Below are 15,835 nucleotides of genomic sequence, written 5' to 3' on the forward strand. Positions count from 1 at the left end.
GCAGCGGTGACAAGAGCCGCCTCGGTTCGTGATTCTCGCCGTGACCTCGCAGTAAGCAGCCATGACCTGCAGAAATCACGCTGCAATACGATCCCTCATTGGCAGACTCGGCCAGCACCACCCGATGCTGCGTAAGCTGTCTCATTCGGCACAGGCTCACACCTAAGCCCGTACCTGATGACACCATCACACCGGCCTTTCTGGTCTTGCTGCCGGAGATCCGTGGATAAAGCGGCATCTCTACCCCGGCATCACGCGAAGCCACCGTCGTTGCGGATTGAGACACCAGTATTCTCTCCCTAAGCGACCATGTCGTGATAGCTGCCTGGATGCACGCACCACAAACTGCAGCGTACAAGAAATAAGACGAGAAGGCCATGAAAAGAAACTATCTTTTATTGTCTTGGTGCTGTAGTACGAGAGCCTTTTCGGAGTTACCTGACCGCTCCGAGCCTACCATGCCGAACCAACCTTATATCCGGCCAGGTGGCGTCGGCATTAGTACGTCGCCGCCGCCATTGGCTCCCAAAATAGTCCGAATCCACAGAGGTGCATTACGGGTATAGATGAGTGGGACTGCATCACTTCGTTCTCCACAAGACCATCGTATTCCAAAGGCCCAGATAAACACTTCCTACACACATCCTAGAGCTTGGAACAAGTAGGTGCCTCGGGCCGCAATGCTACGTCAGAGACCAAACCTTAAACGTGCAGCTCCCCCTGTCGACTGTACCTCCCTACTTCAATCACTCAGACATTATCCTGTTTATTTAGCTTGGCTGTCCCCAATCCAGCCACGGAAATGGCCCGTTGACGATCTCCCAGTTCGCCTGATTCACACCCTTCTGGTCTACACCTTGCAAGTTCCACTTGTATGTTTGAGGTAGTCATCCCATTTTTAATATTCTTCTACGCTTGGCATTATGCGCCCTCGGCCAACCACCAACCCTCATCCCGTTCGTCATATGTACCCGTAACATTATACTTTATTTTGGCAGAAAATGAAAGGAGAAATGCCCCGAATAGACCAACATCCGTTGAAGGGGACAGGGAAGGAAAACTAAAAATGAAATCGAACGCCTCCCCAAAAAAAGATGCGCCAATATCAGAGGATATCTCTGCAGCATATGGAACGTTTGCGAAGCCGAAACAGAGAACCGGAATCCTTCCTCCTTTGACGATGTCGCCGAAAACGAAGTAGGAGATCATCTATACAGGAGAATTTTTGAGCCACGCAGGCTTAATCCGCGTGCTCAAACACCAAATCCACCTGCTTAACCGGATGCAGCAGCATAGCGGGGAGACACATACGTCCCTCGCCCCACACCTCTTCCGCCTCACCGCCATCATTGTCAACAACGTACCCCAGCCACCTCTTCCACAAGTTGGGCGCGAAGCCCGAGTTGTAGTACCACGTGGTACCGCGGAAGTTGTGCTGGCGCTCGTCCGAAAAGACAGACAATCGGGCGCCGCCCGCCGCGCCGTTGCGGCCGTTGTTCATGATGGCAGCGAGGTAATCCGTCGGCCAGCGGCGGTCGATGAAGACTGGGTGGGGTGCATACACTGCCTTCAACCCGTGGTGCAGCGCGCACGACGGCGGCCACATCTCCGAGAACATGGTGCGCTTGCGGAGCGACGTCTCGCGGTGCATAATCTTCAGCAGTCGCTTGGAGAGACGCGTTGCCGTGATGATGGCCGTGCGCCGCGGCGGCTTGCGCTCCGACACGTTGTAGCCCGTTACGTCGTCGGCCAAGATCCAGTTGGTGCGGTCCGGGTCGAACATAGGGTTGAATGTGATCAGGTCTGCATCTTCGCCCACACCCCACTCGTATTTGTCCTTGGTGATGTCGGGCACTTCGGGGTCATCCTGCGTATCCATCTCGTCGTCTGCCGGCGGCTCAGGTCCCCAGATGGGCTTCTCCGGCTTCTGAACGGCCTGCGCTTTGATGTCGTCTGGTACGTTGGGGTCATCCTTGGCCATCTCAGCCCACATATTGCTCTTCGAAGCTGTGCCGTGTTCGGTCTGGACACGGACCATGTGCTTGAAGTCGTCCCAAGAACCATGTTCACGCGGAACGTAGAAGCGAGAGTTGCGCTCCCAGAGGCCCTTACGGGGTTGCTTCTTAGCCCATTCGGAGACCTTGGAGAATAGATGGTAGAAGTGACCAGTGTAGCGCACATCCATCTCCCAATGCCAAAAGAAATCGTACTCGGGATGCATATGAGCAAAGTGTTGCACAGGCAGGAAGCTAGAGCGGTATGCACCATACACGGGAAGATCGCGGTAGTTGCTCTCTGCCAAACCTCCGTAGATGAGACTCATTTGGCGCTCAGTCCAGAGTGTGCCCATGCCACGGAATTCCTCAGGAAGCGAGTCGTTGAGTACGCGTTGATATGTCTCCTCATCGGACCAGATGGGGGTGTCGTTGTCCTTGAAGTGGATCAAGAAATGAACTTCATACTCGCCGCCAGAGTTGACAGCAAGCTCGGTGATAATGGCACGCAGATAGAACAAGTCCTCATCGTCGTATTGATAGTCGTGCCATGTCCGAATAATGACAGCAGTGCGCGGCAGCAGCTTCCTGGCTTGCTTCGAGCTTCCGGATGTCTGAGAAGTGGCACCGACCGGTTTGAACGGCGTCGTCTCACCGTCTTCCAAGAAGGAGTCTTTCGCGGGCGTATCAATCGTGGACTTCGACCCAGAAGAGCTATCAACAGGCTTGAAGCGCGTTGCGCCCTCGTCATTTCCATGAGGCACTGGCGGGGCGGGGTCATCCATCTGCGGGTCCCTAGCTTCAATCTTCTTTGCAACCTCCTCCACCTTGTGCTCCTCATAGCCATCGAAGTAAAGATGGCTGAGTCCATTGCCAATTGGCTGTCCACGGGGCTTGAAGCGGTGTTCATTGGCCCTGGCGCAACGGCTCTGGACGTCGGCCCATCTGACGTTTCTGAAATCAACCTGGTCGTCGTCTTGCCAGACCTGTTCGGCACCTTCACGATCGCCTTCCATTCCAGCACCACTACCACCGTACTTGCGGCTGTATCCCAAGCCGTACGGTCCAAGGCGTCCGAAGCGCTCAAAGCAGACGTCGTCGCGGAGTTCGAAAATTTCAAAGGATCCCATGACGTTATCCGGGGTGCCGTTTACGACGCCGGGATAGACGCGCATCTGAGGCACGCGCGCCGACTTCTTCTCGTCCAGAAAACACGGAATGACCTCAGCGCCGTACTTGTCCTTGTATTCGGCCGACTTGTAGTCCGGGTAGGGATTGAAAAGCTGCATGGGCGGGAGGCCGTGGTCCTTGGAACGCTCGTCCTCGTAGCTCCAGCCGTCACCGCCCGTCTCGCCGCGCTTCAAAAGGCTACCATCCTCGTTGCGCGAGCCGAGCAGTTCGGACGCGTTGAAGCCTTCTCCAGGGTATTCGGGGACGTTTTCTGCACGTGGCACCAGAGTGCGGAGGCCGCCATGGTAGCGTTTCAGGAAGGGAAACGACTCCCAGGCGGCGGGCGGCGGGGGCTCCTTGCTCACGGCCTCGCCCGTTTCCAGGGCAATATGGCTCCTCCTTCCCATGGCGCTTAGCCAGATGATGAAAAATATGACGGTACTGCCCAAGGCCAAGGCAAACCAGCGGCTGAAGCGCCGGCGGCCGACGCGATGCGAGTAGTAGTGTGAGGACGAGGTGTAGTTGGGCGGGTGCTGCGCCGACATTGAAGCTTTGCGGGCGCGCGAATCGGAGCGGTTCCGGTAGAACTGAGCAGAGGTGGTGGTGCCCTGCATGGTGCCGGGACGTGAGGCATATGCGGATGGTGAGGATTCGGAGTCCTGGTAGTCAAGACTGTCGATGGAGCGGCGCTTTTCGACGTCGTCGTCGGAATCAATGTAGCTGTTTCCACCAGGCAGCGGGTCGTAGGGCTGCAAGGTCCGCTTCGCGTTGCGGATGGGGTTGAGGGAGGGCATTATCTTCGTAGGCACATTAGAGGGAGAAGGGAGGAACAGGAGCAGTGGCGCGCGGCGCGTAAAAGAAGTTGTTTCGGATAGGAGGCGGGTTGCGGCGTAGATGGCGGCGGAGCTCTAGCGAGACGGATCCAGAACCCTGGCAGCGTAACGTTGGCGCCAAGCGGCTACAATTTGTATGTTCAGCCTCCACGAGGGCACAATGCGCGCGCGTGGGAAAGCGATTTAGAAAAGCGCAGGCGCGGGGACTTGCAATGAGGATGTTTGGTGTTTGTCACAGGCTAATCCGCGTGGAGAAACGTCGTCAGTGGTCTCGTGCTGCGAACCCCGGTCGTGGTCCTAGCGCCGCCCAAGAGCCGCTTCCTGCGCGTTGTTGGCGAGGAAACCGCCCTTGTGTCCAGCCCATCTGCACCTAGTTCCATGTGGCTCCCATCCATTGCTCTGCCAGCAATCAAGCTTATTCACCTGTTCCACTTGTAGCCTGTACTACTTTAAACCCTCTGGGACCACAGCGACCAGCGTTACCCGGGGCAAAGGCGCGTAATACCCTCTCTGCCAAGGTCCATTCATTAAGCATATCTGCTGCGCTAGACATGGTTCCTGTCCTGAACATCTCCCACCACTTTTGCTCTAGGAATAACCTACCATCAATCCCATCCACTAGAACTGCAGATAGTCCGTCTTCTGCTTCTTTCGCTGACCTCCATTCTGGCTCTCAGCCTCCTTGATGCGTGCGCTCTTACGCGTACCTTCTCGCGGCACCTTCTCCTTCGGCTTGTTCTCCTTCCTAGGCCGTCCTGGATTCTTTTTCCCATTCGCCTTTGGCGTGTCTTTCTCCTCGATCGGAGTCTGCTTCCCACCCTTTTTTCCCTTGGACCCCTTCTCTTCTTCTTTTTTCCTCGCCTGAGTCTCCTTCTTGCCCGCCTTGGCCTGCTTCGCGTTTCCCTCCTCCTCCTCCTCCTCCTCCTCCTCCTCCGCTACCTCTTCTTCAGCCTCTCCGTGCTCAACTTTGTTCACTTCACGCTTTCTCTTCTTGCCAGACTTCTCCTCGGGCGTACCCTTCCGCGGCTCATTCTTGGATCCAGGCTCGTTTTCGTAGTGTCCGCCCCTCTTCTCGTATTCTTTAGAAAGCTTTGCCGACTGGATGCTGTCAGCTTCGGCTGCGTCCAGCATGGGCTAGAGAGCAAGCACCTTCCAGGCGGACCATTGGCCCTTCCCACTGCCATCTTTGTTCGTTTCATTCTGGACCTCTGCAGGAATCATCAGCCGGGCACGTTGAATTTGAATTGATGCCAGCTCTAACGCACCATTCTTGACTTTTTCGCGCAACTTGGGATCTGTAGGCTTTCCCTTTGAGGACGGCATCCCTGACTCACGACCGCAGCTTGAATGCTGCCAAAATGCCGTAGAGAGCTGCGTCAACGATGCAATCCTTCGCGAGGCTGGACAATGCGCTGTGAAGGAGAATGAAAGCAGCTGCGGCACAGAAAATGCTTGTTATAAGACGGCGAGAATAGCTTTAGCGATGTCTGTTTTGACGGGACAGGATTCTTTGTGTACAAACAGTAAAGGTAAGGGAGCTGAAGGACTGGCTCGCACCTTGGTCGGCCGCGCGCGGCGCGCCGCTTCCAACCAATGACGGCATTACTGCTCCGTTGCGGGTAAGCGCGAACGCCTGCACACGTGCTGAGCTCAGCACTTGAATCCAACTTCACATGTCCATGTTTACTCTCGTTCGGACAGCGAAAGACGAAAAGTGTCGCGGTGAAGCTGGACTGATCTGCTCCAAAGACGACCCGAGCATGTGGAGCCGACATTTCTTCCTACTGGCCGAGTCTCTTGCCAGCTCACAGCGAGTGACTGATGTTTATTGTTTTTGATGCAGGGGAACCGGGGCCCATTGGACCATGCGCGCGTGCAATATGGGGATGCCTTGTCCGCCAAGGTGCCCGCGCATTCCACCGAGGCTGCGACAATCGTATGGCATTCTCATCAGCACCTGCGCCTTTGTCCTTCACGATCTTGGAAGATTTTCGAAATGAAGCGGGAAAATGAAGCGGCAGTACCGAGGCTATGCCGGGGTCACACCTTTTGAGCGAGCTTGACATCATGCCTCGTACCGCGACGTTTCCGGCAGCTCTACGGCGACCAGCTTCCTCGGCCAATGCGGTGGCTGTACACTCGCCACGTCGGGCACCGGAGCGGAAGCGGATGGCTAAGGCACACGGCGGGCGGCGAAACAGCAGCTCGTACGGACAATTGCGGCCGCCGGCCAGCATCGTGTACGGTCGTTCTATCTAGAGTGCGGCGCCCCGAGCACGGCCAGTAGAGCATTCGGGAACTCAGGAGGCGCTATTTTTAGTCGCTTCCGTTGATGTGGGACGACCCGAGGAAATGCTCTGTCACCAGACGGGTGGCCGTCCACCGCTCATGGATGAGCTGTCCACATGTTTTCCACGATCGCCTGGGACAAGGCGCAGGGACTCGCAGTACAGCCATTACGGGCCGCTGTACTCGAACAAGAAAAAAAATCACTGCCGGCGCCATCGGCTCCTTCTGGCCTCACTCTTTTGATCCTTCTGCCCAAGTTGCATTTGTTTCCCGCAGGTGATATCGTGCCAAGCGACGTAACGTTACTCCAGACCTTTCGAGAAGAGGTGGCGGCTGGCAGGTGGCTTTTGTGGGGATGCCCTGGTGATCTGCAGCGCCTGCCCACTGTCGGCCATAGCCAAGCATGTCTATACGAGAGCCGCAGGGTGCGGAGGAGAGCTCGAGAAAGAGGGGCCCTCGTATTTTGTTTGCATCATCGTCGACTGACGAAGTCGCCGCCAACTTCGGCCAGCTATATAAACCTGCCGTCGACTTCGACCTGGGAGACATCAGCCATCAGCACAACCAAGCCAGAGCACTCAACACAAACTACTCCTCCACTTACAACTTCACTCCACAACACCAACCAAAATGCGCTTCGCCACCGCCGCCACCGCCCTCGCCCTCACCGGCTTCTGCAGCGCCGCCGTCCTGCCGCGCGCCACCGAGCACAAGGTCTACGTCGACACTTCCAAGTGCGCCGACAACGGCCGCACCCTGCCGCAGATCTACGGCATCTCCAACTCGACCTCGCAGGACTTCACCGACCCGCAGCGCTTCGACGGGCCCACCTTCACCTTCACCGTGCCCGCCTACTACCAGGGCCACCTCTGGCTGTACAACAGCGACGACCAGGCCGCCTCGAGCGGTGACAACACCCCCCTGAACGTCCAGGGCGTCGACTTCTACTTCTACGACCAGCCCACCGACGTCGAGCGCAACCAGGCCACCGTGCCCGCTGAGGGCGACGCCAACCAGGACGGCCAGGTGTACAGCGTTCCCGACCCCATCACTGCCGTCCGCTTCGCCAGCACCCCTAGCAGCACCTTCATCGAGGGCAAGAGCGGCGGCACTCTGTACAGCACCCAGGAGGGCGACGCTCTGTACGTCTACTACTGCGAGGAGTGGCCCGTCCAGAACTAGAGTAGGAACTTGAGAAAGATGGAAGACGAAGGAAATTGTACAGTACATGCAGACAAGACACGAGCGCGATGAGCGAGAAAAAGGCATATGTAATGTGTAAACGATGAAATGCCAATCATCAACGACAGAATGGAATTCCAACTGTTGTCCAATCTGAAACTATTATTCACATTTTTTGACTCATGAAAGGTGCATCTTGTCCTTCCCTCTTCGGAAAATGGGCACTAGATCGATCCTTCAAAAGCATGACATGTACTAGCCGTGAATCTGCCTGTTCTAAAAACGAGATCCCTACCTTTTTGCACTCCATACGAAACAAGACCAATGGGTTCGCGCGCGAGCAAAGTCTAAACAGAGTTATCGCGTAAAACCTCGTATTTCACCCCCACCGTAACGGCGATTGTGGCTGCGGGAAGGGATAAGAGCCGCCCGAAATAGACGATCGGCGTCATCCCGCCCGCCCCAGGATATGAACCGTCCGCCCCCTCCTATCGTGGTAACCTTTATCGATATCGCTTCATCGGTGGAGCAAGCCCGCAGCGAGATACGAGGACTTAAATAGGCTTTCAGGTCACGCCGACGGAAGAGCACGCGCTCTTCCAAGAATTCCACCGAAAATGTCGCTGACAACTGATCGCAGAGCACACATGTCTTGAAGAAAAAGAGGAGATGCACTTAATGAACTGTATACATTCATCGTAATACTGTAGGCAGAAATACCCCCTGAAACAACTTTTTGTTCCGCTCGCATCCCTGGCTGGATGCAATGCTTCGCTGATTTCCATTCATCATTCCGCTTCAACCATTGCCCGATGGCATGATCGCTTCAACTGTTGCCGGATGGCATGGTAGCTTCAACTTTTTGCCGGATGGCATGATCTTCTCTTTCGCTTCTTCGCTTCTGTGTTTCAAAGAACGAGTATTTTTCCTCCATCCCACCGGTTCGTAATGACCTAGATCACCTTACACCTTTCAATCGTACCGCCAGTGTTGGCACATATCATAATGATTCTGAGTCTGTCTTCAGATCGAGTCGACGAGAGACAGGTACGTATTCGCCTCGTGAGTTGCGATGGTTTCTTCCAAATAGTAGCAATACGCCTGATGAACACCGTTAGCAATGACACCACTCAGGTCGCAAGATGGGTCTTCATACCTTCGTTCCGACCGCGATGCTCCGCGAAGCACGATCCAACGATGATTCGATACTCCTGTTCAGAAGCAACAACCAAGTCCACTGCCCGAGAAAAACGCCAACATCATCAAATTTCCCAAAGCTTGAAATGCGTCAATCATCCTCCCTCCACTTTGGTTGGTAAGCCGAAACACAACTCCCACGTAGGGACGTTACGCCCTATTTCCTACAGCTGCAAAACATGTTGCAAAAAGGTGAACGACAGGAAGGTCCCCATGCTAAACATGCATAACTCTTTTCGTTTCACCGCTTCAGCAACGACTGCACCCTCAAAAACGTCCGCAATGCCGGGAAAATCGACTCGGGCTGCTCGAACCCCAGCTTAATCGTACACAATATCGCCATCGACGCCAAGTTCTTCCGCGCCTTTGCTCTTTCGTAATCGCGCTGCACGTCCGTCGCCGCCCCTGTCCAGCCAGGAGGAGAGGAAGCGTTGGTTGACGTGCCGCCGCAGCCGGCGGAGGGCGATGTGGTGGTGGACCCCGGCGATGCGCTGGAAGCCGTGGAGAAGGAAGAAGAAGGGGAGTTGGCGGCGGCCGCCGCCGCAGCCGCCATGTTCGACGACGACGATGCCGACGACGTTGAGGGGTGACGACTGCCGCCACCACCACCGCCACCACCGCCACCGCCGAGGTGTTCGCCAAACGAGCAGCGAGCCGAAGGAGGCGCACGCGCCGCGACCGTCGCGATCAAAGTGACCCAGAGCAGGACGCCCACAAGGTCACCCCAAGCATCCTGGGCGTTCGGGGTGCGCTGGATGGCGTCCACGATGGCCATGGCGGGATGCGTGGACGATGAGAGCGGGGGGAGAGAGAAGGAGACGCTGTTCGGCGTGGCCGACGTCGAGGGCGGTGTGAATGCAGTGTCGCTGCCGGCGTCGGCGGAAGAGAGGGAAGGGCTGGCCGCCGATGACGAGGGTGGGTGGTTGCAGAAGCCCGGCGCCACCTTCACCAGATCGACCCGTACCGCCATTTGCGGATATGCACGCTCGAAATATTGGCCGGCCGTTGAGATGGGGACCCGGGCGGCGATCGCGTAGGAGTACAGTATCGCGGCGTGGCGGCACGCCTCGTACACAAAGTCGGGGCTGGCGCCGCCGCCACCGTTTCCTCCAGTGGGGTCAAAGAAGGTGCTTGGATCGCTGTTGGGTGGGAGATCGAGCATGCGATTGTGAAAGCTCCAGAACTGCGAGCTGAGCTGTCGTGGATACGGATACTCGTCGCGGAGCGTCTGCCGTCGCACAATATTCTCGGAATGGACGAACAAGTTGGTCATGTCTCTCATGTCCCGGAGTATCTGGAGCGTGCTGTCGGAGCACAGCGAAGAGATGCTGTAAAAGTCATTGCGCGGGCAGAAGATGGGCGACTCGGCCAGACGCGTCGTGGTCGCTGTAGCTATTGGTTGAGTAAGGTGGTTGAAGAAGCGTTGTGGCGGTTCGCCTTCTCGGAGAATCGAGGAGACGAGCGCACCGGCAGAGATGGCGTTTGCGACGACTCCCTGCCCACCGATCTTGTCCAGGCCTCCTCTGTGTTCAGCGATCCGATCCAGCCCTTGCTCATGGGTCATCATCACATCCTCTTCGCCCTGCACCAGCTCTGCTGCAAGCAGTTGGCCGATACACATAAACATTCCGTCGTCAGCCTGTTTTTTCGGATCCACCAGGCTCTCGCGAATCATCGTGTACACCTCCTCCTTGATGTAGAGCGTCGCGGGACTCTCTTCCACGTAGCCATTCAGCATGTCGGAATACGTCGCCTTGATGCAGGCCGTGCTCAGGAACGCGTGTCGACATCCATCCATGGCCGGAAAGTAAACCTTCTTCATCGTCTCCGTCAGCATGAGGTGGTCGAATTGGCGCTTCAAGTCCCACACGCTGATCTTGGGATTCGAGAATTCGGGCATGGTATTCAAGACATCAGCGCCGCGGCCCACTTGGCGAGGGCCCAGCACTGCGTCGGCATACCTTGCGAAGAAAGTCGTCCTGGCCTTGGCCGACTTCCTAGGAATAGTCGCGATGGCGCGGTCGTCATCATTGTCCTCGACGTCCTGATTCTGCTGGGAGCGCTTTCGCGACCCCTTTTCGGCGGCCTTGGTGGGATTGTAGTCCACGAACTTGACCGGGCGTCCAGCTCGGAGCGGCTTCTCACTTACCAGAGGGGAGCTGGTGCTTGAGCTCGGTTGTGTGCTCGTTGATGACGAGGCCGATTTTGTCGAGGCCTGACCGGATTTGGAGCGCTGTTGCTGTTGCTCATTGTGCTTCACGCTGAGCATAGCATGGGAACGGATCTGTTTCAAGTAGTTCCCCTTCTTGAACTCCTCTGGGTTGTCGGTGGTGAGGAACTGGAAGTCCGGCATGATTACATCGGTGGTGTGGGGAAGGTTCCTGATCGGGACCGTCGGTGGCTTCTTTCGCGCACCCGGCCGATCGAGCAAGGGCGAACGAACTTTCCAGGCAGGTATACCAGTCCTGGGCAGAGGTGCACGAGCCGTGGCCTAGCTTGGTGGCTAGGGGCGTTCTCTTGCCTTGTAAATGGGTGCGAGTCTAGCGGCTGGGGTGCCAGTACCCCGAGTGGAGAGGTGGGAGGAGACGTTGCAGGCGATAGAGGAACTGGCTTCCATCCCTCAGCCTTACGAAACGTTGAGCCGCATTGGTGTCCGTGGCAATAATACGCGGATACGACGGCGCTTTGCGGTTTTTGGGGGTTTGTAACGCTGCTGTAATCTCACGGCGGAATGCAATTGGTGGTGGAGGGGGGCGATCAATTGCTGACGGCGGCTGACAACGGCTGAAGTTCTGAATTGGGCCGGCAAGTACGCATCGCGGCCCTTCTCCGATGTCCGAAGGGGTGCTCGGCGCTGACGCTCAACGGGACACTTTCGATAGGCTGCAGCTGCGCCAATATTCAGCTCAGCGTCCTCTTTGCGAGAAGGCGCCACGCTTCCAAGCTATCCGCTGCGCCTAGCTGGCTAGTTGCACATGACTGGGATATCGAGTTGCGCTCTCGTTCGTTCCGATCTGTATTGCAGTTCTCGTGGTCTGGGTGCTGCTCGGCTAGTCGGATTCTGCCAGAATTGGTCGCATGAAGCGAAGGATTGCGGAGCTGAGCAAGCTGTACCTATATATACTTCGCTTATAAACTAGGGGCTTGGCCGCCTCATCCGCCAGCAGTACTCTTCAACACGCTGTGAATCCTCGAGGCCAAAGATGGGGTTGATCCGTATCATCCGTATCATCGTCCTGGTGCGACAGCTCATCGCCAGAATGAAGTGTTGGTGGTTGCCGGCAAATCCCTCCGGCATTTAGACGGTCAGCAACAGCTGATTTGAAGCGCGAAGGAGTGATAGTATCCCAGAAGTCGTGATTAGTGACGTCAATCCTGCCCCGGTCAACCGGAGCGTTCAACACCCGCTTGCGGCCATGCCGGTCGAGACTCATTATTCGCGTGTAGCGCGCGACCCAAACGTAGTAGCAGCATAGACTTCTTTTCTACCTGGGTATAGGTCCATATTCGTCGAAACGCCAGCACACGCGCTGCGCGTACCGTAAAAATATCGTGACAGCTTGAGCAGTTCACGCCCACTCTATTCTTCGTCTGTGAGCTGAACGTCCTCCGCCTCACTGCCCAATTCGTCCTGCACAAGGTTTCCCTCGTCTCCCTCATCTCCCTCGTATCCCTCCTCTTCGTCTTCGTCGGAGTCTTCGTCGCTACTCGTTCCTGAGCCCTCGCTCTCGCCTTCGGAGCCGGGGTCGTAGTCTTCCTCATCCTCATCTTCCTCGTCCTCCAACATCCTCTGCGCCTTCTCCAACTCTGTCTCACCGTCGCCAGCCGCGGCTACATCCTCGCTCTGGCCCTCCTCAGGGCCGTTGACATTGTACATCTGCGCTTTGCGCTGTGCGGCCATCGAGGCATCGTTCAGACCGTGATGCTTGATGTACTGGTCAATGCCCGTGTAGTCGGCCTGGTCGAGCATTGAGAATTCAATCTCCTGGCTCTTCTGCTCAGGACCGCTGGCATTGATAGTGATATTAAGGTTAAAGGTGCGTTGCAGCACCGACGTGTACGAGATGGACTCGACACTACCAAAGGAGAAGTAGACCAGCGGCTTCTTGAAGCCAAAAACGATACCAACGCTTGTAAGGAATAAGAAGCCTAGTCATCGTCAGCTCCAAATCGCATTTTCGCTGGTCGTGCTGTGGCACATATGCCAAGTGATTCTCAGACTTACCCTCTTTGCTTCCTCTAAACGCCTTGACGTGGAATCCAGGCTCACCTTTGAGGTGGCTCTGAGGGATGGTGCTCTGGAACTCCTCTTTGGTCGGGAATACGACCTTCTTTCCAAACGGCGTCAAAAATCCATTCAGTCGCTCCGCCATGAACTCTGGTCCCGTCTCTGCGCCACCTTCCAGCTCCTTTTTCGTCGGCTCTTGGAAAGTCCAGACAATTTGCTCCGGTGGCGTCGTGCCCTCAGGTGCAGTGCTCAGGCCGTCATTGCCCTTTGGTATGATGATGAAGTTCCATTGGCGCTTGGCCTTCTCCGGAATCGGGAGGCAGAAGACTTGCTCTGCAGTGATACGCGACGACGTCAGCATACAAAAAATATATCCAGTGTCAAAAGGCCCAGAACATCAGGACTGGACAAGGAAAAGCGCGTGCAACTCACCAACATCCCTAAAGCCAATACCAAACTCGACGTTCGCCCCACCGCCCGAGCAGGCACGCAGGCCGCCGCCGGAGCTGTCCCCAGCTCCCGACGCGGCCACCAGCTGCAGATGCAGCTTCTTACGCTGCGGGATCGAGAAGCTCACGTCCGGCAGCGTGAAGTCTGCACCCGCCGCGCTGTTCGTCCATGCCCCGATTGTTCCTGCACCTGCTGCAGCCTCGGCGCCGCCTTCGATCTTCCGCTTCTTCGTGGCGGGCTCGTCGGTGCGGCTTGCCGTCGCGCCATTCGTGGCCAAGGTGCTCGGAGGGGGGTTCTGGCGCAGCTGAAGGATGTACGACGAAATGGACGAGAATAGCGGTTGGTGCTGGGGCGATTCGCCTGCATAATTTATCCCCAGTTAGATTTGCCCTCCTTCAAATTTCTCCAATACTGCATGAATTGCGGGTGATGGGGCCGAATCGCCTTACCGATGGCACTGTATACACGCTTCTTCAGCTCCGGCTGGTCGGCGAATGCCTGCTCGACCTCAGGCAGGCTTTCAGGTGCTGGTGCCGGAATGGGTACGGTTTGGGGAGGCGCGCTCGGTGGGGCGGCTGCGGCGGTGGGCCGCGATGAGAAGGCTGTGAATTGCGACATTCGGAGTCGCTTTTCTGCAACGTTGTTGTGGTGTATTGTTGTTGTCGAGGGCCGAGCGCGGCGGCCGCATTGCCCTTGGCCGTTCGCGCCTGGCGGAGCGAGGCGACCGCCACCACGCGATCCGCATTTTGGCGCGCAAGGCTATCCCGACGTTGTTCCTTCCCCGTCTCATCAAACTTCACAATAATAGTTGGTCATTGACGAAATTCAGACCATTTATGCATTGTTCACCTAATGAAAGGCACAGCCACATAAATATGCTGGTGTCTCGTGTTCCTACCCATCATTCCGTTATCCACTCTTAAACTCAAGACGCTCCCGTCCAATTTTTTTCAGCAGATTGTTTTTTTTTGTCCTACGGAAGCCAGTCTTGGAAAACTCAGTGTACTCAAGCGAGTTCGAGAAATCGAACCATGCTCGTTTTTAATCTCCTTCATTTTATAAGCCAGTGATTTGCTGTGGATGCTGCGCAGTCCATTTGACTGGCAGTCGGCGAGAGCAAGCCTTATCATCCGTCCACTTCTAGACCGCTGGGAAGTCCTTTCATTTCAACCAGCATACTTCGATCCGGAGAGGCCATTTTTCACAGCAGACTGCATCTCCGGCTCAGTGGATTCAGTCGCCTCCGTCTTCTGCTGCTCCTCTTTCTTGTTCTCCTCCTTTGGCGCATACTTTGAACCGGCAAGACCACTCTTCTTTACAGCTGCCATGAACTCATCAGGCGAAGCGAGCTGGCCTGCTTTGGTAGCAGGAGGATGTCTGCGGTTCGTAGCGAGGATGGCGCTGGAGGAAGAGCTGCCCACCGTCGAGCTCGCCATCGACACAGACGACATGGAACTGTTGGCGCGGTCCATCATCGGTGCTATATGAGCACCGTTAGCAGAATCTCCATTGTTGTTCTTGGAAAATTGCTGCCGACTGGGGATGCCATTGCGACCACGATTGACTTGAGCAGGCGGACGCTGGTTGCTAAAAGGCCGGTTCGTAGTAGTGGCTCCCCCAACAGGCTGAACTGCATGACCAATGCTTCCTCCACCACGAACAACGGAGGCCTTCTTCCTGCGCGTAGGTAGACCCTGGTCTGCATGGATATCTGAATGAGGGTTGAGAGATCCCGGCCTCGTCATACCATTGTGTCCAGTGTTGTTCGGGATATAGCCGGCGCGGCCACTAACGGCATATCCTCCGCGACGCGAAGGCCCCGAAGGAGCGAAGGGTCTGTTGTTCGAAGCAAGCGGGCGTGGGCTAGAGACCGAGGGGCGGGCTTTTCCGCCCTTGTAGGAACCCTTGCTAAAGGCAATCATCAGATATCAACCCTAGTTGAAAGGAAATGGCGCCTTACAACTGGAGCGCTTTAGCCAGAGCCAAAGGGTCAGCTTCACCCGGGTTGTTCAGGCTCGGGTTCAGAGCAGGTTCGCTACGACGGGCTGGAGGACCAAACATGGTGCTGTTGGGGTCATATTGTTTGCGCACAGGTTGCTTGATGACCTCTCCGCGCGCCTGACGGTTGAGACGGAAGAGTTGGCCGTCGTGGAGACGGTCTTGCGCCTCGGCATCCAGATCACGGTCAGTGGTGGTGAGGTGGAAGTCTACAACGAACGTGATCAGCTTGGACTCCCACTTTGACCAGATCTCGGATCTTAAGACTCACTCTTCCATCCAGCGACCAACGGGTTGGCAGGATTTCCAACACGTCCGAAAATCTGGTTCGGGGTGGCAGGCGGAAAGCGCATACGAGCGAAGTCATCGCCGCGATCGAAGGAGGCGAGCACACTCTCACGGTTAAAGGTGCCCAGCTCGTACCTGAAGGCGTCGGACTGGTCGTTGTCGACGCCTTGAGTGACGCCATGATTGCCGGCAGGATTGTCCAGCAT

General features: G+C 56.3%; 6 protein-coding genes across 6 annotated transcripts; 1 reads left to right on the forward strand and 5 right to left on the reverse strand.

The window, feature by feature from the left end:
- Positions 1-1,240: 1,240 nt before the first annotated feature.
- On the reverse strand, positions 1,241-3,958 carry LTHEOB_12598 (uncharacterized protein; the record flags this gene model as incomplete). The annotated part of the gene is made up of 1 exon (XM_035509482.1): positions 1,241-3,958. One exon carries the CDS (start codon positions 3,956-3,958, stop codon positions 1,241-1,243), a length of 2,718 nt encoding a protein of 905 aa, XP_035364423.1.
- A 657-nt stretch (positions 3,959-4,615) lies between these two features.
- Positions 4,616-5,320, reverse strand: LTHEOB_12599 (uncharacterized protein; the record flags this gene model as incomplete). The annotated part of the gene is made up of 3 exons (XM_035509483.1): positions 4,616-5,095; positions 5,147-5,205; positions 5,263-5,320. The coding sequence occupies 3 exons, from the start codon at positions 5,318-5,320 to the stop codon at positions 4,616-4,618; spliced, it is 597 nt and encodes a 198-aa protein (XP_035364424.1).
- A 1,596-nt stretch (positions 5,321-6,916) lies between these two features.
- Positions 6,917-7,468, forward strand: LTHEOB_12600 (uncharacterized protein; the record flags this gene model as incomplete). Its single annotated transcript, XM_035509486.1, has 1 exon — positions 6,917-7,468. The coding sequence occupies one exon, from the start codon at positions 6,917-6,919 to the stop codon at positions 7,466-7,468; it is 552 nt and encodes a 183-aa protein (XP_035364425.1).
- A 1,438-nt stretch (positions 7,469-8,906) lies between these two features.
- LTHEOB_12601 (uncharacterized protein) lies at positions 8,907-11,018 on the reverse strand (the record flags this gene model as incomplete). Its single annotated transcript, XM_035509487.1, has 1 exon — positions 8,907-11,018. The coding sequence occupies one exon, from the start codon at positions 11,016-11,018 to the stop codon at positions 8,907-8,909; it is 2,112 nt and encodes a 703-aa protein (XP_035364426.1).
- Positions 11,019-12,245: 1,227 nt separating this feature from the next.
- On the reverse strand, positions 12,246-13,961 carry LTHEOB_12602 (Negative regulator of DNA transposition protein; the record flags this gene model as incomplete). The annotated part of the gene is made up of 4 exons (XM_035509488.1): positions 12,246-12,814; positions 12,891-13,226; positions 13,326-13,703; positions 13,793-13,961. The coding sequence occupies 4 exons, from the start codon at positions 13,959-13,961 to the stop codon at positions 12,246-12,248; spliced, it is 1,452 nt and encodes a 483-aa protein (XP_035364427.1).
- Positions 13,962-14,509: 548 nt separating this feature from the next.
- Positions 14,510-15,835, reverse strand: LTHEOB_12603 (Negative regulator of DNA transposition protein; the record flags this gene model as incomplete). The annotated part of the gene is made up of 4 exons (XM_035509489.1): positions 14,510-14,823; positions 15,091-15,251; positions 15,304-15,550; positions 15,613-15,835. The coding sequence occupies 4 exons, from the start codon at positions 15,833-15,835 to the stop codon at positions 14,510-14,512; spliced, it is 945 nt and encodes a 314-aa protein (XP_035364428.1).

This window comes from Lasiodiplodia theobromae (assembly GCF_012971845.1).
Source record: "Lasiodiplodia theobromae strain AM2As chromosome Unknown scaffold_68, whole genome shotgun sequence".
NCBI lineage: Eukaryota > Fungi > Ascomycota > Dothideomycetes > Botryosphaeriales > Botryosphaeriaceae > Lasiodiplodia > Lasiodiplodia theobromae.